Source organism: Gopherus evgoodei, chromosome 16 (assembly GCF_007399415.2).
Source record: "Gopherus evgoodei ecotype Sinaloan lineage chromosome 16, rGopEvg1_v1.p, whole genome shotgun sequence".
Taxonomy (NCBI): domain Eukaryota; kingdom Metazoa; phylum Chordata; order Testudines; family Testudinidae; genus Gopherus; species Gopherus evgoodei.
Genome location: NC_044337.1, coordinates 19,442,459 through 19,468,150, shown reverse-complemented (window position 1 = coordinate 19,468,150; position 25,692 = coordinate 19,442,459). Strand labels below are relative to the sequence as shown.

General features: G+C 50.0%; 1 protein-coding gene across 2 annotated transcripts; it reads right to left on the bottom strand.

The window, feature by feature from the left end:
* Window positions 1-299: 299 nt before the first annotated feature.
* AGPAT2 (1-acylglycerol-3-phosphate O-acyltransferase 2) lies at window positions 300-22,774 on the bottom strand. 2 transcript variants are annotated; one of them, XM_030535278.1, is made up of 6 exons: window positions 22,581-22,774; window positions 9,660-9,793; window positions 7,635-7,810; window positions 7,176-7,271; window positions 5,035-5,107; window positions 300-3,090 (listed from the first exon to the last, which is right to left on the bottom strand). In XM_030535278.1, exons 1-6 carry the CDS (start codon window positions 22,772-22,774, stop codon window positions 2,924-2,926), a joined length of 840 nt encoding a protein of 279 aa, XP_030391138.1. In that variant the 3' UTR covers window positions 300-2,923. The 2 variants fall into 2 exon arrangements, with proteins under 2 accessions (XP_030391138.1, XP_030391139.1); XM_030535279.1 differs by lacking the exon at window positions 22,581-22,774 and adding an exon at window positions 20,004-20,062.
* Between the last annotated feature and the right edge of the window lie 2,918 nt (window positions 22,775-25,692).

Here is a 25,692-nt window from a genome sequence, read left to right as displayed (position 1 = left end):
TGATCCATACAGCCATGCAATCTTTGACATTTATTGTGCACAAACTAACATGTATCCATGTAGTAAATAGCGATGCATTTGAGTGGAAGCAGCAGAAATTGCTTACAGATTTGGTCCAGACAAGGCTCTCTTCGCCCGTTACCTCACCATGCTCACGGGGCAAACATGTAGCTAGCGACAGATCCTCAAATACCAAAGGGGAAAATGGACAATATTGGGTACACTCCCCACCCACAGTAAAGGCTCCTCCAGGCAATAAGTTCAACCCAACCTGGGTTCTAATAAACTCCACACAAGACTTTTTATTTAAATAACTGCTTTATAAGAATGTACATTTGATCAAACATACATTGTTTAAACGACTAAAAAATAGAACAGCAGACAACTGCCTTTGTGCACGCTCAATCTCTTTTCCCACTTCGGTCATAAACAGACAGACAGATTTATACATCTGATACAGAGTCATCTTTGGCCAAAGAAAAAATATCCACCCATTACAACCACCCTACCATCCCAACTGCTCACCCTAGACCGGAGCTGCTGGGCAGGAGGGTATGAAATCTCCCAAAGAATTTGGATATAGCCACTTTGTCTGCCATTCTTATGGAAGGAAAAAAAGTGCTGCTTTGGATTTCAGAACTGAAGAGCAGGAGGGCTGGTTCTGTACTGAAATCAGATTTTACCAGATGGATGCTCGAATATTCATTTGTAAACACAGCTCTAGCTGCAGCTCTGAACCATGTGGAGCTACCTACTCCCAGCATCCTGTGTTTGGTTTCTCCCAGTTCTGCATTAGTGCTTTTTAAGCATTCGATTTGGTGTCCTTTATAGAAAAAAATAGGAATTCCGTGATTGAGACAGCATCATCTCCAATGCCACCCACTGAGCAGGAGGCTTGGGGATGATGCATTGCACAAGATTACTTTACATGAAGAGATGCACTGCCTTTGTCAGCTTGAGGCAACATTTCCACAAGGCCTCTAAGCAAATCCCTGGGAGTTTTCATGGTCAAGGCCTGCTCCCCCAGGGAGCATAAACATCTCTGCTGTTACTCCCTTTCAGGAGCTCTATATTTCTACTGCTGGGTGAGAAGAGTCTGAAACTCAGTTACCAGGAATCCCTCTAGCTGCTATTTCCAGCTGGCAAATTCAGACCGAAGGAAACATTGATTCAGGGCCATAATACCCCTCTCCCATCCAGCATGTTTTACATCTCCAGCACCATGGCTTTCGCCTAACACTAACGGTCCTAGTAAGGCTAACGTTCCGAGACAGGTTTGTATGGCAGGCACTCTTTTGGTCGATGTGCAGTGTGTCGAATAGCACAGTATAGCCCTTAGGAAGCAAGAGCAGCAGCAAAGAGTCTAGGTACAAAACCTAGATTAAAAACAACTTTAAACAAAATATTTGAGCATTGAAAGCATTGCAACAAATACCAAGGAAGTGCCGCATCTACCCTTCCCTCAGCCCATTATACCTGGCTCTATCCTAAAGGCAAGCCATCAGGTGGAATACAAGAGTATATACTAAATCAGGGACACTGGCTGTAATGCAAAAACAATAGGGATGAGCAGAGAAGAGTCCCTGTCTCTTTGTGGGGTTGTCTCATCCTTTTAGTTTAGTTCTTGGCATGTTAATGCATCACTTACAAACCCCAGGGATTTTGTTTAGAGAGAGACTGATGGCTGCCATAATGCAAGCCTCTATGGGGATGCTAAGTGTTTAGATAAAAACCTACCAAGACACTATACCACAGATTTGGTTGGGTGTTTTAGGTTTCCACATTTCCCCCTCCTACGCCATCCCTAAATGAGTCCGTATGGAGCTTGTCCACTCAGTGGACACGGAAACTTGACTTCATTAAGGGACAGCATCAAGAGTAGCTGGCCCCATAAGGCCCACCTGTCCTAGCCCAGAGAACCCGAAGGAAGCATGTTTAGAGGCCCACCTAAAGAAAGCCTTAGGCTGCAAGATGGCCAGAAGTACTGCTGGGGAACTCACTCTGTCTGGAGAGCGAGCAAGGGACTGACATCTGTACAAAGCTTGCCCCAGGACTTCTGGTAAGAGCATCCTGCACATTTCAGTTCCCTGCTACAACTTGGCCATTCCATCAGGAAGAGGTGAGTGGTTGGTCTTCAATCTTTGTCTCTGAGCAGAATCACAGGTGCTTAGTGTCTTTGAAAAAAAAAGAAAAAAAAACAACCCACAAACAAACAAAACACAACACACCAAACAGGTTGATTTGACAAAAAACCAAATTGTGTCTAAAGTGAGACTCGAGGCTGGGAAGAATGAAACTGAGCACTGGGCATAGGTCTTAGAAGCTGAATTTCAGCTGTGAGCAAGATTTCAACTAGGGCATCAGTCCCTGCCAGTAAGTGCTGGGAATGCACAGCCACATGAAGAGCACCATCTGAACTGCTCCCACCCTCACCTCCTCAAGCACCAAACAGCTATGGACAGGATGAAAGCAAGTTTTAATCATTTGGAGGCTGCAGAGATGTACCTTACACGGTCTTCGGCATCCAATGGATTGGCTGTGGCAAGTGCCAAGCTTACAGTGCTCAGTGCCAGGACCTTAACATGGTGTTCTGCAACACCGAGGTGTCCCAGCTACCTGAGCGTGGCAGGAGCTCGCAGAAGAGTTCAGAATGGTCACTGCACTGGGCATCAGGACAAGAGCCCTTCACTAGCACTTGTAGGGTGTTTGATAAACCGAGTGCAGGAGACAATTCCCCATGGGAGATAACCCACAAAAGAGATTCACCGAATAGTAGAACTGAACCAACAAATGGTGTGTCAACTAAGGTTACCCTAAGCAGAGGTTTAGGATTTGCCCAAATCTGCTGCAAAGGAAGGGGAGAAATCCCTTGGATATTTTGGCAATGGAAATAGGTCCTTTCAGTCCCTGCTATTTGGGAATACTATTGTTGAGGGCCCTGCATTGAGCCGTTCGCCTCACTCGTCATGCCAGATAATCTGAAAAAGGTCTCCCTCATGGTGCAGTAGCATCGCTCCGTGAGGTCCGTGACATCCTCGGCCTTCAGGCCCTTGGTCTCAATTGGCTGGAGCACCTCAACCCGGATTTTACCTAGGAACAAGGGAAGAAACTCAAGTTTTCTGCATTTGGCCATTATATAGTCATATGGAGGGTGGAGAATGGCTAAAATACCAGTCATAATCCTCACCTTCACAACCCCAGGAGCCCAGCAGACATGGCCATAGACAGCATAGCAAAGCTCGCATGTGCTAGTTACCAGGATCCAGTCTAAATGCACCACTACATCCGCTGTAACAGCCATTAGTGGGGACAGCTCGTTTCCATATGTGTCACAAGGCTGTGTACAAGGAGTTCCTGGCAGCAGGCACCCACACCCCAAGCATTCATGGCTTCCTATTGCAGGAAATGCTCAAACAACGGACTATTCTGGCAGGACTTGCGACTCCTTGCCCTGTCCCCAACAGGCTATTGGCCGAGTCTATTGCAAAAAGGTCACCGGTGTGACATTTTTAGAAAGTAGGGTAATTTTTGTAGCTGTTACTAACAAAATTCTCTAGAGACGATTGTGACAGCACAACCCACTCATACACAATCAAATAGTGATTAGCATTCAACAGAGCCAATTTCCTTGGACTCGCGTCGTGTCATGAACGTCAATGTTATGCAACATACATGACACCCAGGGTTTAGCATTTCTACATGCAATACCCAAGTCTCTCTCTCAGGCGCACCCTTGGGAGTGAATTGAACCACCTGGAATAAGATCTAATTCTCTGGGAGCCTTTAGATCCTTGGAGGTATTTGGTGGGATTATAGGGGTGAGTTAATACGTACACAGTAAGAGTATAGTTTGAAACAAGATATTTTGCCTTGATCTTTAAAGCTTTGCTTCTGCAAGTAAACTACTTCTGCTCCTTTAGGTAGGCCAGAGGGTGTGTAGCTTAATAATCTGCTCAGGTCCCAGTCATTGAAAGCCGCAATCAAGCCAAGGTGCTTCACTTGAGGCCAGGCCACTTGGCTCTCAGAGTTGAAGTCATCATATCTTTGATTTGGCTGGGTGATAGTTACCTCTTAACCCTCCCACCCACAGGAGCACACATTCATGTGGAAACCATGCAGTCCTGTTTGGCTTTCCCTAGACAATAAGAAGTGCCAGCGACCCTCCACATGGATGACCAGCAGTACAGTTCTCTGGAGGTGGTTTTTGCTGTGTGGAGCAAGTTTATTTTATTTTTGGTTAATTAAACCAAGAGACCCTGCTGTTGCAACAAGCAAGCCACATACCCCCAGTTCCTCTTCTGCAGCAGCAGGAACCACTGTGGCATACAATGGCATTTAGGGGACTCAACAGGGCTGCTAAGCCCCCACTCAAGAAAAGTAACAATAGCCACTTCTTTCAGAAGTTCCTAGTTCCTCAGTTCTCAGGGTGCCCTTTACAGTCACAAAGGCTGGGTACATCTGTCAGGCAGAGCAGGTGCCTCGGAACCCAGCTAGGACACCACTCAGGAAGTCCTTCGGGGAGAGAATTACAATTCAGTTCTTTGAAGCCAAAAGCTCCTGAGTGAGCAATTAAAGAAACTCCAGCCTCACCTCACAAGAGTGTTTACGAGGCAGCAGGAGCCCTTCAGGTGCTCTCTCTTACAGGGCCAGGTGCATTTTGATACTCTTGAGATAATGAGTCAGCCAAAAAGCCAACCCAGTGACCTAGCTTGCATGTGCTGAGGAAGCAGGCTGGAACACAGGAAACATCCGCTGATTATGACAGAACAGGACGTTGCCTGCTGTGCATGACCCAATAGTGTCAGGTGCTTTGTTCACCCATTCCTTTGCCCATTATCTATTGCAAGTCTGGGCCAGATGAGAGTTAACTGGACCAGGTCTCAGCCCACAATCTAGTGCAGTAGGGTGCTTACATCTCTCCCTGTGCCCCAACTTGTGTACAGATATTTCTGCAGAGGCCCAGAGGTCTTTTGCGGGGAGACCAGAAACACTGAGTGTGCCCATAAACAAGAGGGGTTCAGAGCAGTACAGTACCTGATATAAATAGCTTCTTGGCTGGATTGTAAAACGAAGAGAACGAGGAATACACCACAGGAATAATCGGAACCTGGGAGGGGAAAAACGAACACCAGGCAGTTAAAGGGTTTTCCTGTATTACAATAGCATGGCAGCAGCCAACACTGAGCTCCCATTGTGCTAGGTAGTCTACAAATACAGAACAAGTCCTAACTCTGACTTTGGACTGTAGGCTCATCAATGAATACAGAGGGTAGGAGAAAATGTAAAATGGAGTCAAAGACTAAGGCCCAGAAAGGTATTAGGAGCTTAACTTCCATTGAAATCAATGGAAATTAGGCACCTGCACACCTTTGAGGAGTGGGACCCCAAGTGACTTTCCTAAGGTCACGGGAGCTTGCAGCAGTGTTGGGAATTGGCCTGAGGTCTCAGGCCAGTGCTTTAAGCACACAGTTACTCTCCCAAGTCAAAGCCTGATGCCACCATTCTCCTCAGCATGTTTAATCCTGCAATTCCCTAGGCTGATAAGCAGCTCAAACATTCACTGTAAATGCCTCTAAGCACACAAGAGGGGGCAGGTGCTGGTTAAACATTTAGGAACAGGAATCATTGTTTGCAATCATTTATGAGCAAGGCAATGCCTCTGACAGAGGAAGATGGAGAAGAGGCAGCTATTTTTAATCTGGCACAATATGGAAGATCTTCTGTTGGCGACTTGCTGAGAATGTAAATGAAGCCAGCCAGCACTTCAGATGTTGTCCTTAGCCCAGTATCTAGAAATCCATCTTTAATGACTTGTTATTGGGTGGTTAATTTATACATTGATTTGTGGTCTTTAGCTGGAATTGGCTTCTTAAATCACAGGCTCCACACATTAGAGATCAAGGAGGGTGAGACAACTACACAGGAAATAGATTAAGAGCTACAATCTTAATATTTTCTGCTTCACTGTTGGTTATGTTCCCTTCTGCTCCTGGTATACTAAAGCTTGTTTGCATACAAACATCATGCCCTCCACAAACATAGAATGGACATAAGATATGAAGCAGTGTTTGATTTTTAGAGTCTGGTAGGACTTCCTAAGCCTGAAGAAATCCAGGTGAAAACGGTCTGGCTATTCCGCTTCAAGTGAACTTAGTAAAGTTCTAAATTAGTGGCCCAGGAAACTAGAATCCTCCATGTATCTGCTCAAGAGGCAACTGCACCAGTGCAAGCGTTATGCCTTCCAGTACCCCTGGCAACTATTTAAGTTGTCTTTACCCAATCCTCTCTCTCTCTCTTAAAGAGAAAAACAGAGACAGTACAATGGTCACAAAATATGGCAACTTTAGAAGACAGACACAAGCTGATCTTCAGTTGTAGAACATACCATGCTGCAGTTTAATAAACTCATTTAACCAACCACTACAGAGTTGGAAGTTAAACTATCCAGATCTCAGCCTGTATAAATTGTGCAGCATTTGTATGTATTGAACCACATTTTAATCTTGCTTCTTCCAAGACATGGCACTAATCAAATCAGTCCCCACCTGCACTGTGCTAAATAACACAGACACCACAGCACCTACCAGATCACCGTGCACTGTAGGGCAGGCAACACTGAGGACGTGATTCAGTTGAATAAAGGAGGGATCTAACTGACAAAGGCGGGTTCTAACCCATGTTATTGCAGGCTAGATGTGTGGCTCAGAATTATGACTTTAGAAGCTATAAAGCAAGTCAATAGTAGAAGGAGCCAAGTTAGCCAGAATTTGATCATGCTCCATGGGGTTGTTCTGGAAAAGAATGCCACGTAGGCCATGCTATTGGCTAGCTATCATCTCTGCCCCATGCACCTAGGAGGGCAGTCCCTTATAATCCCTCTGGTCCCCACCCATGTCCCCTCAAGCCCATTTATCTGAAAAGTTTCAGGTGCCATTTTCCAAGGAGACTCGTATATTTCTGGGAGCCCGGTGAGAAAGCTGCCTCTCTCTGTAGCTTACTGTCTTGGGTGCTCTGAAGACAGTGTTTACGTTGAAGGGCCTGGGTGTCATTTATTATGCTCACATTTTGGATTGCTAAAGAATCCCACATTGCCAGTATCTGGTCACCATAGGTAGACCTTTCACTGGAAGGCCTGTTTAGTGCCTTGGCCTGCGAAAGAAGCCAACAAGCATTACCTGTGCCTGTACAGCGATATGAAAAGCTCCTTTCTTGAATGGTAACAAGTCACCATTCCCGTTCCTTGTGCCCTCCGGGTATATCCACACCTTCACCTGTAAGACGGGGAGATAAAACATGAATTCCATTTGTCGGCACAACAGAAGTTAGCTGTAGAATTAACCCACATAACCTCTCTAGTGCTAGGTCAGATCAGAGATTGCATGCCTCTGTTCCTGGTTGTTTGGAACCCCTCAGAAGATTTTGCTGCAGGATACAGCTACAGCCAGGACTGGCATTTGAAGTCTACACTAGCCACCAGGTACTAGAGGTCAGACAATAATTCTCATAGTATTCCACCCTCCCCTATCTCTTTAATCCAGCGGCTGACTAATGTTCCAGCACAAGCAGCCCTCTACTCCAACAGATGCAAGCAGTGCCCAACACTCAAAAAACCCATTGGCATATACTGTACTCACGTTCTCATCCAGCATGGTCTGGGCAACCCCAGACATCACCGTCTTGGCACTGCTCGTACTCTTCCTGTTAATGAAGATGACGCCACCCAGGTACATTATCAGGCCCACAGGGCCAGTGTACAGCAGCTCCTTCTTGCCGATCTGAACACAGTTATCTGGGAGGATTTCCATCAACCCTAAGCCCAGGGCAAAGGAAGAGTGTAAGAAGCCCACCCACAATAAGCTGTCACAACAAAAACACCTTTCTCTCCACCCACAAATCAGATCGGAAGCGTACAAGTGACCCAACCCAGGCTTGCTGACAAGCACCCGGAGCAAATAGGTGCAACAGGCTGCATGTACAGGAAGGGCAGCAGGAGCCAAGGAGCTTTGCAGAGATAATCCCTTGCTGATTCAGATCGCTGACTCGCAAACCACCACGTGTCTTTCAGCAGCTTTCAGATATTGGACACTGAAGAGACTTAACCAAAAGAGAATGGAATGAGACTGGGGCGGGGGAGGGAGGGGAAGGAGATATTGTAAAACAGCCACCTGTTCCACGGCTCTGCCTCAGGGGCCTCCTTGGTTCTCCAGCAGGAGCATGGCAGAAGGGACCCATGTGCTTGCCACGGCTAGGGGAGCCTTTGCCTCTCTAATAGGGGCTGCAGCCCAGAAAGGTAATTTTTTATACATGCACTTACAGGGTGGCAGCAGGATGGGAGCCAATGGCTGGAGCAAGGAGCTGTGATGGAGGAGACTCTGCCATCACTCCTCACTTTGCCTTAGACCCATCCTGCTTACTCCCATGTCTGTAAGATGGGGCTACGACATCACCATCTTTAAATCATCTGTTCCTTCCTAGACTCTAGCTGTGTTTGTACAGCACCTGGCACAATGGGTTCCTGGTCCATGACAGACTTCTAAGGCACTATGACGAATAGTAATAATGTAGTCTCAATTGCTGAGCCAGCAGACAGGCTGCAGCTAGAAAGTAGGTGTACCACAGTCTCCTCCTTCACTCTAAGGGCTCCACTAGCTTATTTTCTGATTAGTCAAGAGGTTCTTTTTAAAACAAAAAACCCTTTCACTACCCCATCATGCTAAAGTCATCTATTAAGATGAACAAACCCTTGGCGAGCCAGACAGTGCAACAAGAGGCATTTCAGTTGGACAATTTACCCATGGAAGGATGAAGTGCAGTATCTAGTTATTGTCCCAACCTGGAGAAAGTGGGAGTATAGCCTCCGGGTGCCACTCCACATACCTCACTGCCTGGCCTGCCTTTTATATCAGGCCATGCATGGGGAGACCTTGGCCTTTACTTCAGGGCAAGGGCAGAAGTACCTTTCCACTAAACTGAAGGCTAAGATTTGACCCATGCCTGTAACTGGGGTGATACAGCTAAATCTGCTCAGAGCCTCAGCAAGCTGTAGTAACAAGTATCCTACACAGGATCACCAGAGAGCATGGGTGAAGGGGAAAAGGGGGGGGCAGGGAAGCCACATTCTTCTCCCCAGGGGGCACACAGCCAGTCAGTGACAGTTCAGACTAGGACTCTCATACCTCTGCTCTAAGTCACACCAAATCCCTTGTGTGCCTGTGTTTGATTATCTCACAGCTGTTCTTACATCTGCCTCTGAAGCAATTGCCGGTGATCACAGTCATGGACCAGACACTAGACTAGATGTACCTTGGGTCTGAACCAGTCTGGCAATACCTAGATTGCTATGTACCAGGCTCTTCCACTGCTCTGTTGAGAGCGCCCGAACTGCAAGTATAGCCCTCCCTGCTCACCCAATACCCCATTACGCTGTGCATCTCTCCCCGCAAGACACTGCTGTAGCTTTCAACACCACACATGGCAATTCCTGTAGGCAGAACTGGCCGACGCACTTTGTGACATACAGGCAGGTCTCCTGGAGCCTACAAGGCTTGGAGACTCCCCAAATTTGGGAAAAGCACAGGATTTCCCAAACAGCAAAGCTAGGTGCACCCAATAGTTCACTTTCAGATGGGACAGCTTCTTTTCCAACCCAAGCAACTCACCCATCATGTCCAGGATGCTCTGATGGTTTGACACGATGACACATGGCCTCTCGTTCTGGAAGTTCTCCAGTCCTTTCACCTCAAACCTCAGGCCATAAATATACTTGAAAGTCTTAACGATATTTTTGATGATTCTGCATAGAGGAGAGAAGAGAAGTCAGAGGCCAGCAGGTCTCATGGAGTTGATAGTGTCTGCATTACCGTGTGGAAGACGCAGCACTAGCGCAGCAGAAAGAATCTGTTAAGCCAGAGGAACAGGCCTAAGAACCAAAAGAGGGGTCAACACCTCCCTCATTTACCTGCCCTCACACGTCCTGGGATGTCCCTGCATGAGCTGGAAGCTGCCTAATTTGCCCTGTAGTTTATTAGGAGGGGCAGGAACATGTAATGTCCTTCAATTCCTGTTCCAAATAGTTGTCACATAACCCCACCCTCAACAGCCTCCCCCCACAAGGTCTTACGCAAAGGTACCTTTGGAGCAGCTTCCTCCGAGCAGTAGAGCACACAGCTCTGCAGAACAGTTGCCCTCCCACATCAGAGGTGTGCAGAGAAACAGTGAACCCCTCATAGAACACTTTAGTGCCAAGGCAAGGCAAGTCAAACTACCCTTTGCTCTCCCACTGACACCAGCACTCTGCCGCAGGCCTGCTGCACTCCAAAAAGGTGCGACCTTTTTCCCCAGTCTGGGAAATTGCTTTGACTTTCTCAGTCCAAGCTACATCAATGAACGGCCCATATAAGTGAAGGGCCAACAAGTGATCTACAGAGTTCAATGATCAAACACACAAATGACAGGATTTTGTAGAACTCACCCTGGAAGTCATATTTGTTTATTTCTCTTCACCTCTATCTGTACCATCATTGTAAGACACTGCCATCTGCAGGGGGAAAGCTTTCTCTAGCTAAACAGCCCACTACAGGAACCAGTTCAGTAGATTCACCACCTGCCACCTTCCAGCATGCACAATGACTAGCCATGGTGCATCAGTCCTTATGTAATGCTACTTGAGATATCCGCCTAATGCACCTGATTTGGAGAGATGTTCACTCCAGGGAGCTTTGTGGGAAGGCATAGAGCAGCTTGGGATCCTTCTCAGTGCCATCTTGGCCAGTGATTCCTTATAAAGAAGCAAGGGTCCAATCCCACAATGAACCCTGAGGAGAGCTCCCTATCTGTAGGGAACACCACTGTCTTCAGTGGGGCTCTCCATACAGGTACAGGGGTCCAGCCGTGCAAACCCCATTGCTGCACTGGGCAGAGCTGCTTCAGAAGTTCTGGCAAGAGAAAAGTGGTTTCTTGAACCTGCTGGAGATGGGCCATGGCAGCCCCAACGTTGGGTTTCCCCAACACGCTCCATCTTGCCTGTTGCTTTAGACTGTGGGCACTTTAGGGCGGGAGCCATGTTTCCAGGAGAGCTCAGCACCCAGTGACAAGAGACTGCGCTAAGCACTTACGATGTGACCCCGTTTCAGGCTGAGCGCCCTACAGCATGAGCAGTTACTGTTGCTGCTGTAAATTGGCTCCCTTGGTTTCAATCTGGAAACAGGTGGATTAGTTTCTAGTAAAGAAAGTGAGAGTTTGGCTGTTTGCTGAGCGAGTTCCATGGAGCAGAGACAGGCGACACGTGCAGACTCAAGAACCAAGACCCCTCCCCATACAAGGACACACGCTAGCTCCCTGCCAGCAAGCAGAGATTAGAGTGCTGCTCCTACCACTCACACAGCTGGGTGGAGTTTAAAGAGCCCTTATGGAATTAAGTGCCATGCCAGAGTTTCATTTAAATTAAGGTTAGCAGGTAAAAGCCAGAACTCCCAACTGCCAGCCTCCCATCCCTCCTCCCGGCATGACATAGGGCTGGGAGCACTCAGCAGCTACCACAGAGATGAGCTGCCCAAACAGTGCTAGGACCTACGCAAAGAGCACATTGCCTTGCTCCAATGCTCAGACCTACTCCTCCTGCATAATAGTTATGGGGGTCAGGGGATGGAGCAGTTAGTAGGCATCCCCATCAGAGAGGCAGAGGAAGCAAGCAACTCTGCTGGGAGCATGCTAGAAGCTAACAGCCTCCCTCAGCAGCTGTAGGGAATAAGAGGGGTGTGTGTGTGTGTGTGTGTGTGTGTGTGTGTGTGTGTGTGTAAAAAAAACTTGCACGTGGGCTGCTTTTGTTTTAGTGTTTAAGTGCTGGAGAATCTCACACTGTCATGCGTACGCCGCTTAAGAATGTGTGTTTGGATCTGCGCTTAGAAGCCAAAGAGGTGGGCCAGGGTTCCCCGAGCTCAGAATTGGAGTGTGGAGCCCAGAGAACAGCTGGCCAGCGCATACTGGCTGTTTCAGGTGGGACAGGGGTACTGCCACCTAGAAAGAAAGATGAAGGTGTGACAGCATGTATGGAACCTGGGATGAGTGTATTTCATGCTCCTCTAATGCCGGCAGGGGAAGGAAGTCTTGTGGCTCTCGGCTTGGGGGCATAAGGAGCTAATACCCTAATCAGACCCTCTCACACCATGGGCAGCAGCAGCTGCTCTCCCCCCTTTCCTCCTGAACATGCCAGACAGCCTGGCACAGCCCCACTTGCTGAGACTGAAGTTCCCCCCCCCACCTCCCCTGCACATCTGGCTTGAGACTGCGCGAGTTGGGCATTTTCACTCTCTAATAAGCACTCCCAGCAAAAGAGAGCCCTTTCCGAAGCTCCTGCTGGCTGCCATCGGCACGAAGCAGCAATTCTGTAGCCAGACCAGGCAAAGGTTGCAGTTTCATTTGTGCTCACATAGCATCTTCTGCCAGCACAACTGTTTGCACAGCCGCGCCCACCTCCCAGGCCTACCTTTGCTGAACGCCTTCTATCTCACAGCCCAGGGGCATTCACACAGAGCAGCATGCTCCGGGATGCTTTACCTTCCAGCTCTGCCCAGAAAGCTGACTAGAGCAGGTTATAAACAAGGCTAGCAATTCCTACCCTCCATAGGAAACAAAACATAGGACCATCCATCCATGTCCCAAGCTAGACCTCTGTTAGGGGCCAGACATGGTGAGTTGCCATGGTTACTAGCAGAGTTTTAGCCACACAAGCCACCAGGCCTGCAGTTGGTCACAAGCACCCTTGTCCACGCTACACATTAGGGTTCTCTCCTCCCTAACACCTCCACCTAGCTCTTACATGGCACTTTTCATCTGCAGACCTCAGAACCCTTTATAAAGGAGGTCAGCATTATCCTTATTTTACAGATATGGAAACTGAGGCCCAGGCCCAGCAGAGCAGGGACAGAGCCAGGAACAGAACCCAGTTCTCCCAAGTCCACATCCTCTATCTGCTAGGACACCCCTCGATGCACTTCTCCCTCTCTACCTGGATTCTCTTCATTACAGCATGGCTTCTGGGAGGGGACCACTCCGTTCCTCCCAGGCCCTGCACCCTCAGGAAAGTACAGTCTCATTCAGAGTCCAACTAGATTGGAGATAACTCTGCAAGCAGTTTTGGTTTGGACTGGACAGACTGGGGCTTTTACAACTAGCTGAGTGGGACACCAGACAACTCGAGGGAGAATACATGGGGCACTGTGCCAGCACTAGAACTGGTCAGGATGGGTTCTTCCCCTCCAGAAAGTGCAAGAAAATTGACAATTTTTCACATGTTCAAGTTTTCCCACAGGAAGAGTCCAACTGGTCAAAACACCAGATTCATGCAAAGCTGTTTCTGACAAAACAAAAAACGAGAGAGAGAGTGTGAGAAAAGCAGCAGCTTTCCACAAAGATTCTCATTTTGTCAAAACATGATTTTCTATTCAAGCTGATTGAAGAGTCTGACTAGCCCGACTCAGCAGCTACTTGTTTTCCTAGATAGAAGCAAGGTCAGGAGAGGGCAACTTTTCTTCCTGCATTACTACTAAATCCTATTGATTTAGAGTTACTAGAGAGATGCCAAGCAAGGCAGCAGGAGTCCCTGACCAGTCAGGTCAGCAGAACGCCAGATGTGGTTTGATACTGGCAGAATTGGTGCTAGGAGACTCAAGTCCTCGATCTACCTGACACAGCTCAGGAAATGCAATGTGGGCACCTCCGCATAGCACTGATCCCAACGCAGCAGGGCCGGTCAGTCTTGATGCCAGTAGCCTACCCTGCACAGTGTCTATGCCAAGACTTGGGAGAACGCCCTACTTCCTGCCAGCTGCAGGAGTGGCTTGCACCAGGGACATCAACCCACAGCAAATCACGGCCCAAGGACTGGCCTGCAGGAAACCAACTGGCCTCCAGGATGAAACTAACGGTGCTGGTCTGGTAAACTACAAATAAAGTAGGTTTCCTTTTTTTCTGGTTCTCAGGGTGCCCGAATGAGATTGTGTGGATGGAGCACTAACAGAAACTTCCACGGATTACCAACCCAGGCTGCATTCAAGTCTGCTTCTGGACAGATCATTTTACTACTAAGAGTAACGAAAAGGAGACTGGCAATTGCTCAGACCGAGCATGCACAAACACACACACACACTAGTTCTTTGCAGAAATCAGAGGAAGAGGTTTAGCCCATTTGTCTCACTCCAGGCACACAATCAAAAGGATTGTGTAGTGAGGTTACGAGAGCCAACGTGACCCAGTCAGCACAAGGATCACCAGTATCCTAGCCATGAGAATGACCCAATTTCCAACCCCACCTCCCTTCCCTCTCCAAACCAGAGGAGAGGTCACTGCTCTGGAAACTAGGGCTCTGCAGAAAGCAGCAGCTGGAGCTGGTTACACATTACTTAAGGGCATATACTGGCAAGAATGAGGGGGTGGCTTGATGTGGTAAGAGAAAGGTCCAAGTTGCACAACATGTGAGGAAGTTGTCCTAAAACTGCTCAGACCACAAGGGGTGACGTACTGATCTGGAGCACTGCCAGAGCACACAGGGCCCGACTCATTCAGCTACACTAATTAGGCAAGAGGAGGGGCGTTACAGCTAGGAGCTCCTCCAGTACATGTGGTGACAGCATTACAAAAAAGCCATAAGCCTCATAGGAAACAGCATTCCTTTACTTCCCTGGTTACTCCTCAGGTGGGGTGACTAGGGGTCTCTGCCAGCATAGCTACATGGTCCAGCATAGCTACATAGTCTGTAATATAGATAAATCCTGGGTCTTCCTCTAGTCCCTGACCCTGCCGCTGCTCAGTCATATGGAGTAGCTGCTGTACTAAACTGACCTGACAGTTTTCATGGCTGCCCAAAGGGTCAGAAAGAGCAGCCAACCTGCTGCAGCTTCCTCAGATCCCAGATGTCACTCCAGGGTCTCTGCTACCTGTGTGTGTAAACTGCACTGGATCAGCTGTGCTCGCTTCAGGTTTGTAAAGTTCTTTCCAACACTACATGCCACAGTCCAAGTTCTTATTTTAAAAAGAGACTTACATTCTGCACAAGTCACACTCACCTGAGAAGGCTTCCTGACCACCAGACTGGATTTCACAAGCCTCAACAATCACACTTGATTGTGAAACTAAAACATTAAGTCTAATTAGTCAGCCAACATGTTATCAGAGACCTCAGAACATATTTCCAAGGGCATGTCTACACGGCAATTAAAGCCCCTGCAGCTGGTCTGTGCCATCTGACTCAGGCTCACGGAGCTCAGGTTGTGGGGCTGTTTAATTGCAGCGTAAATGCTGGTGCCCGGACTCTAGGACCCTGGGAGGTGGGAGGGTCCCAGAGCTCTGGTGCAGACCTTCCATGCCACAATTAAAACAGCCCCATAGCCTGAGCCCCATGCGCCTGTGTCAGCCAGCACAGGCCAACTGTGGGTGTCTAACTGCAGTGCACACATCCCCTTAGGTACCAAAATATATCGTCAATGCAGGATGCATTTCATGGGGCAGGCTACATGTTGGCAGCTTTAATGAGATTTCACAGTTGGCTGTGTAACAAGTGACATCTGAGCCTCACACTGGCATATAGTGACCTCTTCTCGGTCAGGTTGGGTTTGGCATTATGGAACCAGGACCTGAATCAGCAGCAGGGGCAAGGATCTCTGTACCAGGCCATAAAGTCTGCCATGGATCTCTCTGAGCTGCAAACATCATTCATTTAGTCAACTTTCATCAGTGCAGGTTAAACCTTAATCCATTAGTCTAGGTGCAGAGACTAGAGACTGGTGCTAAAGGTTAAAAGCCAAAATCTACACACTTACTCCCCATACTGTGACCCCTCCACCTTCCCATACATGTGTGCATGCATGTGCACACACCCGCCCCCCCACACACACGTTTCCTACCACCTGTGGAGACTGAGAAGAAACTGCACTGACTTCAGTGGTGCTACCTGAAGACAGCAGTTGGGGAAACACTGGCACCTGAGTACAGAATTAATCCAGCAAACATTTGGGTCCCATAATCCAAAATTTTAATCCATATCTTCTGTGAGTGCAAAGACCACACTTCTTCAGTTCATCTGGATCAAGGCTTAAACACAGAGCTGAATTAGGTACTAACTGCTTCCAGAAATTCCAGGGCACAGAACTATTTCATGTACACACACACACACACACACACACTTACTTCAGCTGTGCTCAAAAAACCAGCCCCAAAAACTAACTGCCAGTTCTGCTGTAAAGCCTGGCATCCTGCCTTTCCCAGAAAGGACAGGTCAGCGCAGCCCCTTATCTACAACAATAGCATATTCGGCACCAAACAGGAGACAACATGGATACTCTCCCCCTCCCAGCAGGGGACTTGGCTCACATACGATCCAGCAAGCTGCTATGCCAAAAAGTCCATCATTCAGCATGTGCAATCTGCCTCAGTGGAGCTGGACTTCAAAATAACCTGACCTTTGTTCTAACCTGAACAAGTTAGAGCCATGAGTTGTCCCCTGCCCCCAGCTTTCCTCAGGAGGCAGTTTGCCTCTAGGCAGGCCCAGCTCTACCTGCCATTCCTGGGGTCTAACTGGCCCCAGGACTCCTGGAAAGTTGTTTGTTTAACTCATGATACCCAGGGGCCCCAAAATACCCTTATCTCCCCTACCCTCCACAATAATTGGACCCCAGAACCAGCCCTGCCTCTAGGTGTAGCATTATGGCAGAGGGGTTCCCTACTAAAAGAAGGGTAGGCAAAGATGGCAGTGTTGTCTGGCGGACAGCAGGAGTACGAGTTCCTAGGCTCCACTCCCACACTTGACAATAACTCTTTTTGAGTGCCCAGGGCTGGCCCGTTAGGGGCCAGCTGACTGGCTCACAGGGTTCAGGCTGCCGTCCTGTTTCATTGCAGTGTAGATTTCCAGGCTTTAGGAGCCTGTGAGGTGGGAGGGTCCCAGAGCTTAGGCGATGGCTCAAACCACAATTAAACAGAGCCAAAGCCCGGGCCAGCTGAAGGTTTTTAATTGCAGTGCAGACATACCCTTCGCAGTCCTTAGAGCCTCTATGCCTTCATGCCCCACATCTATAAAAAGCTGATACTCTGGATGAAAAGACTAAGCACAATGATGAGAATTACTATCATGCAAAATCAGAGGGCCAGGGTATTGGCACGTCTCAGAAGGAAGTATCCTGCTAACATGGCACAATACATTCAGAGTTCATAGACTGCAAAGCAAGTCATCATACACCTGCCAGGACGTAGGACCACCACTAGGCAGCTAGTGCAGCAGTTGTTTGCACCAGCATGCTGCTTGTGTAACACACATTTACAGTTAAACAAGGAGTCCAGTGGCACCTTAAAGGCTAACAGATTCATTTGGGCAGATTTGTTAGTCTTTAAGGTGCCACCAGACTCCTTGTCATTTATGGATACAGACTAACACAGCTACCCCCGGATAATTTACAGTTAAAGGGGCACCACTGTGTAGTTGAACACTGACAGAGAGAGTTCTATAACCCTCCGAATCTTAATGGAATCACTTCCACTGGGCTTTTAACTCCATGAAAGATAGTTCTACTTGGATCATTTCTCAGGGGCATTTGTAACCGCAGAACTGTGTTAGGTCCATTGTGTATAGCCTTTGCAGCACGCAGGGCCATGCTGGCAATATCCCAGGAAGTGGAGGACAGCAGCTTATTTGTATACATTTACATGCATTGAATCACCGCATTCCCCATCTTAAACACAGTTAGAGGAAGCACAAACTTGGATATTGTAATAGTTACATCTTGTCTTCAGTTTCCCCATGTGCTACTTCTGTCCTCTGCTCACTCTCTTGCCTGCACTCCTGCTATGCACGTCACTATTCTTGCTGGTCTCAACTCCCCACCCACCTGGGTGAAAAAATCTTTCAGACTCATCCGTCACCCGGGAGGGCCAAGCCCATCACTCCAGTGATCGGAAGAAGTGCAGGCTCCTGACCCTCCCACCAAACTTGCACTGCAATTTTGCTTCCCTGTCCCACCTCTCCCCTTCACACATGTAGGTAAGGGAAATGAGACCAGAGTAATTGAGATGTTTGGGTGGCAGGCGGTATACTGACAGACAGACAGCAGTGCCAGACAAGGATAAGTCAGACAGCTCTCCAAAGAACGCTTGCTGGAGAAGGGAAAGCCCTTGACTAGTGGTGTCTTTCTGAAGTGAAAGTCTTCAGACCAAGTGTTGTAACTACAAATGCTAGGATAGCATAAAGACCATTTCCCCAACGTGCTGATATTTTTTACCTATGGCTACAGAACCCTTTTGGCTGTTTATCAAGGCAACAGAACTTTGGAGAGACAAATCAACAGAACAAAAACTTGACAGGCCACACAGAAGCCAGGATCTCAAGAAACATACACATGGGAGAGTGGTGACAGATTCAGAGTTCAGTCAATGACCCAAGGAAATTTTTAAACATCTACTTGTAGTGTGACTTTTCCTTCAAGTACAGCGGTTGCTTTGACAACAACACTAGAACACTGCCTTGGAGGTCAAATGAAGTACAATTAGATTTTTCTTCCTTCCTTTAGATTAAAGAGAGGTCATGGTAGCAAGATTAACAGCAAGAGCCCAGGAAAAGAAGTTTTTGCTTTTATAGAAGTACTTTTGTATCAAGCACACTTTCAGCCTGCTTTGAAAGGACAGTTGTATATTCTCAATAGACTGAAATGTCTTTCAGTTTTGTGGTGGTTCCTACAAGCCCTTCCGTGGCCTCAGCTAAAGTATTTTGTATATACTTTTGCAGAAATATTCTTTAGCCAAATAATATTGGTTCCTGTTAGACTAGTGTTCTGTAAAAGACATCTATTGGCTCTTTACATATACAGCTAAGTCAGGTGCCAGCAGACAACATGCAGTGGAGTTCCTGAGTTTTGTGGGACCAGTATCTGTTGTTGTGCACTATGAATGGCTTAAGAGGTGCACACAAAGGATGCAGGAATTGTTATGTGCAGCTCAAGGGAACACAAGGTGGACTATTCCTATCTCTGGCCATGGCAGGCCACTGCTGTGAAAAGGTACACAGCAGTATCAGGGCACTTCTTTGACAGCTACAACTTTGCATTTAAAATATAGATGTGAAGCATGCAGGGAAAAGACCATTCTGAATCAATTCATTTTGCTCACATGCAAGACCAACACAGAGTAGCTTGCTGCTGCATCCCAGATTACATTATGTACCTACGGGAATTTGGCTAGGACTCCAAAAGGTTAACATCCCTACACTTCGGTAGGTGTCTAAGCTGACCCTCTTCTGGTCAGTCTGAATAAGGTGTGAAAACACAAGAAGCAGCACTTCCAGCTACATACTTCAGAAAGTTAACAAAACAAAAATGACAGTTTTAAGCGTCAGGATACATCTGTGTTTGCTCTTTGAAAACCCCTTTGGTTGCTCACAAGATTATAATTAAACTCATATGACCGCAATGCGGAAACGCCCTCACACTAGAGTGAAACAGCAACGATTATGGGTTAAACTAGTTTGAGGAGTGGGGAGGCATGGGGAAAGATGACTATGGCAGCTGACATAAAAATGAAGCTGCCACATGAAGCTGCCATAGAGATAACAGAAGCAGAATCTGGTGGCCATGCTCCAACATACAGCCAAGAGCAAAGAGACACACTTCTTTCAGAAGTAACAGCTATAACTGTAGATGGACATATTTGGGGAATAAGAATATTTAACCTTGCTCTAAGCAGGTATCCCAAGGATTGTTTAAAAAGCCAGCAGCCCTTTGACAGCAAGGCTCCCAATACAGCCAAGTGGAGTCAGCATGGGGTTAGCAACAGTAGGGAAATTTCTACAACAGTATTTCCCTGTTGAGGAAGAGGCTTTGTGGCCCTGCTCCAGTTCAATACAGTACTGTCAGTTACAGGACTAGCTGCACCTCTGAACACTTGCTGATCTGAGTGCACCTCTCATGCCTTAGGCCTCCTGCCTTTACTTCTCCTGAGGTGGAATGCCACAATTCTCCCACTCTTACCTAGGGGCCAGTCTATCAGCCATTCTTATCCTGCAGATTTGACTGTGTTTGGCTGGACTCTGAAGGTGTATGACCAATAGTTTACAGATTCTACAGTGACAAAAACAGCCTTCTGCAATATAAACAATACTTGGTTTTAAGTAGGAACAAAGCACTTAGATTTCAAAAGTCTACCAACATGTCTATCTTACCGAAAGATCCCCTGATGGTAACTTAGGCAGGCCTAGCTAATACAGACACCTTAGCAGGTTCCTGCATCCCAGTCTGGCTTGCCAAAATACACCCCATCACCAACAGCGTTTGTAAATTTTTCCAGTGGCCTGTATTCTCAGGCCCTTTCCTGTCCTGGCATCATCTTCTAACTCTCAAGTGTTTGCTGAGAAGTGGCTTGTCTTTAGCCATTTTCTCCCCTTCCTTCTTGTTTCTCCCTACCCCAGCCCTCCATTAAACTAAACCAATACAATCATATGTAAGCATCCCAGTAACCCAGGCAACATACAATATTCATTCATTATGCACAGCCACTCTAAATCAGGGTTAGTCAATAGGCGAATGAGCACTAAATCTGGACAGCCAGATGCTTTTGAACAGACCTCAAATATATTTACTTATTTTTTGTTCACAGAAAAAATAAAAATAATTGACTATCCCTGCTCTAAATCCATCACACCTGCACCTTAGCTCCCTGCTACCACAATGGATATTTCACATTTGTAGATTTCTGGGAAGTGGTCAGGGCACATATGTGCCTGTAACAGGAAATAGTAACAGTCTTTTCAGTTGCCCTCCCTGCTTCTTCCCCCCCAGTTCCACCAAGACACTTGTTTAGTCAGAGACTCTCTCTCTCTCAAGTAAATCAGGACAGTGACAGGAAATTCTACAGCCATCTTCAGCTTGCCTGGACTCTATACAACACCACTTTCAGCAGTGCCAGAATGAACACGATCAAGATACTACAGCTGTGAAAGTCCCAAGTGTTCTCAAAAGCCCATGACTAAGCATTTTCCCAAAGATCCTCACCCCAAGCAGGGCTGAACCTTGTCAGAATCAGAGCTACATAACCTCTAAGTGTAGCACTGGTGCAGTAATACAAACAGAAGTCTTATCTTTTCCACTAACAGAAGTTGGTCCAATGAAGTACAAGCTTTTGAGCTACACAGAGCTCTTCTCCAGGTCTGGACAAGGAAGCGGAATATCTGAGCTACATGCAGGTTGGGACAGATTGTTAAGCAGAGGCAAAACAAGTCAGGACGCCAACTGGCTCAGGTTACCTAGGCCCAAATACAGCTCACTAGCTTTCTTTAGAGACTGGAATAAACCAGAAAAAAAAAATACATTAAGTGACTTCCCAGCTTTCACATCCTCCTTTAGCACTTTCAGTCATCAGGGGCACTATTGCATAAGTAAGTGATGAGTTACTCAATCTAACAGATCACCCCACTCAGCCTGTTGTGTTTGACTCCAGGCAATGAGGTGGATAAAAAACTGAACAGATTAAAATGGCTCGAGGAGGACGGTGTTTAGAAAACCTTCGTCCAACTAATACATGTTCTCCAACTAGCAACTGAGTGCATTAAACCTACAGAAAATCCACACTCGCTTCAAAACAAAACTACTACACATGTAAGAAGCAGAAAAGAGGACATTTTAATAATAAAGATTCCCAAGCACATTGACAGGGCAGATCACATCTTAATAGAAACTTCATGGAGCCCTCTCCTTCACAACTACACAGGTCACCTCCCTGCCAATTGGCCATAGCTTTAACATCCTTGGGGCTGCAACAGCAATTGGTTACAGGGACAAACAAGGTTAGGAATGTATTTTTACCCACCACATCTTCTAATGCAGTTTAACAGCTGGAAAGGAAGAGAGCCAGCACCCTGTGGCCTGACATCCCTTGGCAAGCAGGCCACAGTTCAGTAGCCCACAGTAGCTAACCAGCAGTTAAAAGCTGTCAGCGTTTTGGTTGGAAGCCTTTAAGGAAGCATGGGGGGTGGAGGGGAATGGAAAGAAGCATTAACATCCTAGCTCTTCCTCCTCCACGTGTTGCCTGCTACCAAGGCTCGCAAGCCACCTGTATTAGCCTCTTCTTGCTCAAGTCATTCCGAGCAGTCACAAGACAGGATTTGTGACCAAGCTGTTGCTGGGACAGGAAAGGGTTGCAGCACCGCGACTACCGGATGGGGCCCATCGCTGAAGGAAGGGGGAGTGCAGTAGAAAGAGGACCAGGCCAGGGTGACACCGCCAGGCTAGTGTCGGGGCGCAGAGAGGGTGTGGAGCCTTTCAACAGCTGCTAACCCAAACAAGCAGACAGGCTGGTGGCAGGCAGGCGGCACAGAGGAGTTTTAACAGGGCACAGCAGGGCCCTGTCACACTCAGCTGGCAAAGAAGCCTCCCTTTAAAGTGCTGAGCGCCCCCCCGCCCGGGAGTAGGTGCAGAGCTGGCGGGTCCCCGGGGGGGCACGCGCGTGAGCAGCACCCCGACGGGCACAACCAAGGCCCCCGCCGCTCAGCAGGTTTCCCCCCACCCCGCCGGAGAGCGCGCGGGGATCGGGCCCTCTGCCGCCGCACTCGCCTCATGTTGCGCACGGTGCGGCCGCCGTGCCGCAGCAGGCAGAGCGGGGCGGCCAGCGCCGAGGCCGCCATGCACAGCAGGCAGTAGAAACCGATCTTGAGCTGGAAGTGGGCGGCGGGGCTGAGCGCCAGGAGCGCGGGCAGCAGCAGGAGCAGCAGCAGCGCGGCGCCCCACAGCAGCCAGCTCGGCTCCATGCCGGCCGGCCGGGGCAGGGGGGCCCGGCGGGGACCCTCGTGGCCGGGCGGAGAGGCGGCGAAGTCAGCCCCGAACTAGCCAGGCCGCCGAGGGGCCGCCCCCGCTGCCCTTAAGGGGCGGTTCGCGCACCCCGCCCGGGGGAGGGGACCGGCCGGGCCCGCCCCGCCAACTGCCGCCCGCCCCCCCCCGTCCCTCACACGGGGCGGGACCCTCCTTCCTCTCGCCTGCTACGGCCGGGGCTCCGCCCTGCCCCCGCTGGGCCTCGGCTCCGCCCCGGGCCGGGCCGCGCTCTTCCTTCTCCCTGGGCCGGCTCCAGCCGCCCTGACACACTCAGCGACCCTTCCCCGTGCTCAGCCTCACACACTCACCGAGCCTGCTCCTGACACACTCAGCGACCCTTCCCCGTGCTCAGCCTCACACACTCACCGAGCCTGCTCCTGACACACTCAGCGACCCTTCCCCGTGCTCAGCCTCACACACTCACCGAGCCTGCTCCAGCCGCCCTGACACACTCACCGAGCCTTCCCCGTGCTCAGCCTCACACACTCACCGAGCCTGCTCCTGACACGCTCACCGAGCCTTCCCCGGGCTCAGCCTGACACACTCACCGAGCCTGCTCCAGCCACCCTGACACACTCACCGAGCCTTCCCCGGGCTCAGCCTGACATACTCACCGAGCCTGCTCCAGCCGCCCTGACACACTCACCGAGCCTTCCCCGGGCTCAGCCTGACACACTCACCGAGCCTGCTCCTGACACACTCACCGAGCCTTCCCCGGGCTCAGCCTGACACACTCACCGAGCCTGCTCCAGCCACCCTGACACACTCACCGAGCCTTCCCCGGGCTCAGCCTGACACACTCACCGAGCCTGCTCCTGACACACTCACCGAGCCTTCCCCGGGCTCAGCCTGACACACTCACCGAGCCTGCTCCAGCCACCCTGACACACTCACCGAGCCCTCCCCGGGCTCAGCCTGACACACTCACCGAGCCTGCTGCAGCCACCCTGACACACTCACTGAGCCTGCTCCTGACACACTCACCGAGCCTTCCCCGTGCTCAGCCTGACACACTCACTGAGCCTGCTCCAGTCACCCTGACACACTCACCGAGCCTTCCCCGTGCTCAGCCTGACACACTCACCGAGCCTGCTCCTGACACACTCACCGAGCCTTCTCCGTGCTCAGCCTGACACACTCACCGAGCCTTCTCTGTGCTCAGCCTGACACACTCACCGAGCCTTCCCCGTGCTCAGCCTGACACACTCACCGAGCCTTCTCTGTGCTCAGCCTGACACACTCACTGAGCCTTCCCTGTGCTCGGCCTGACACACTCACCGAGCCTGCTCCTGACACACTCACCGAGCCTTCCCCGTGCTCAGCCTGACACACTCACCGAGCCTGCCCCTGACACACTCACCGAGCCTTCTCCGTGCTCAGCCTGACACACTCACCGAGCCTGCTCCAGCCACCCTGACACACTCACCGAGCCTGCTCCTGACACACTCACCGAGCCTTCCCCGTGCTCAGCCTGACACACTCACCGAGCCTGCTCCTGACACAGACACCGAGCCTTCTCCGTGCTCAGCCTGACACACTCACCGAGCCTGCTCCAGCCACCCTGACACACTCACTGAGCCTTCCCCGTGCTCAGCCTGACACACTCACCGAGCCTGCTCCTGACACACTCAGCGACCCTTCCCCGTGCTCAGCCTCACACACTCACCGAGCCTGCTCCTGACACACTCAGCGACCCTTCCCCGTGCTCAGCCTCACACACTCACCGAGCCTGCTCCTGACACACTCACCGAGCCTTCCCCGTGCTCAGCCTCACACACTCACCGAGCCTGCTCCAGCCGCCCTGACACACTCACCGAGCCTTCCCCGTGCTCAGCCTCACACACTCACCGAGCCTGCTCCTGACACGCTCACCGAGCCTTCCCCGGGCTCAGCCTGACACACTCACCGAGCCTGCTCCAGCCACCCTGACACACTCACCGAGCCTTCCCCGGGCTCAGCCTGACATACTCACCGAGCCTGCTCCAGCCGCCCTGACACACTCACCGAGCCTTCCCCGGGCTCAGCCTGACACACTCACCGAGCCTGCTCCTGACACACTCACCGAGCCTTCCCCGGGCTCAGCCTGACACACTCACCGAGCCTGCTCCAGCCACCCTGACACACTCACCGAGCCTTCCCCGGGCTCAGCCTGACACACTCACCGAGCCTGCTCCTGACACACTCACCAAGCCTTCCCCGGGCTCAGCCTGACACACTCACCGAGCCTGCTCCAGCCACCCTGACACACTCACCGAGCCCTCCCCGGGCTCAGCCTGACACACTCACCGAGCCTGCTGCAGCCACCCTGACACACTCACTGAGCCTGCTCCTGACACACTCACCGAGCCTTCCCCGTGCTCAGCCTGACACACTCACTGAGCCTGCTCCAGTCACCCTGACACACTCACCGAGCCTTCCCCGTGCTCAGCCTGACACACTCACCGAGCCTGCTCCTGACACACTCACCGAGCCTTCTCCGTGCTCAGCCTGACACACTCACCGAGCCTTCTCTGTGCTCAGCCTGACACACTCACCGAGCCTTCCCCGTGCTCAGCCTGACACACTCACCGAGCCTTCTCTGTGCTCAGCCTGACACACTCACTGAGCCTTCCCTGTGCTCGGCCTGACACACTCACCGAGCCTGCTCCTGACACACTCACCGAGCCTTCCCCGTGCTCAGCCTGACACACTCACCGAGCCTGCCCCTGACACACTCACCGAGCCTTCTCCGTGCTCAGCCTGACACACTCACCGAGCCTGCTCCAGCCACCCTGACACACTCACCGAGCCTGCTCCTGACACACTCACCGAGCCTTCCCCGTGCTCAGCCTGACACACTCACCGAGCCTGCTCCTGA

What these genes read in the sequence shown, in the direction of transcription:
- AGPAT2 (XM_030535278.1), bottom strand. Translation starts at nt 22,774, where the DNA reads ATGGAGCCGAGCTGGCTGCTGTGGGGCGCCGCGCTGCTGCTGCTCCTG. An exon ending in AGACCATGCTGGATGAGAAC is followed by an intron (nt 7,272 to 7,634) that starts GTGAGTACAGTA and finishes CCCGTCTTACAG; the next exon opens with GTGAAGGTGTGGATATACCC. An exon ending in CAAGAAGCTATTTATATCAG is followed by an intron (nt 3,091 to 5,034) that starts GTACTGTACTGC and finishes CCTTGTTCCTAG; the next exon opens with GTAAAATCCGGGTTGAGGTG.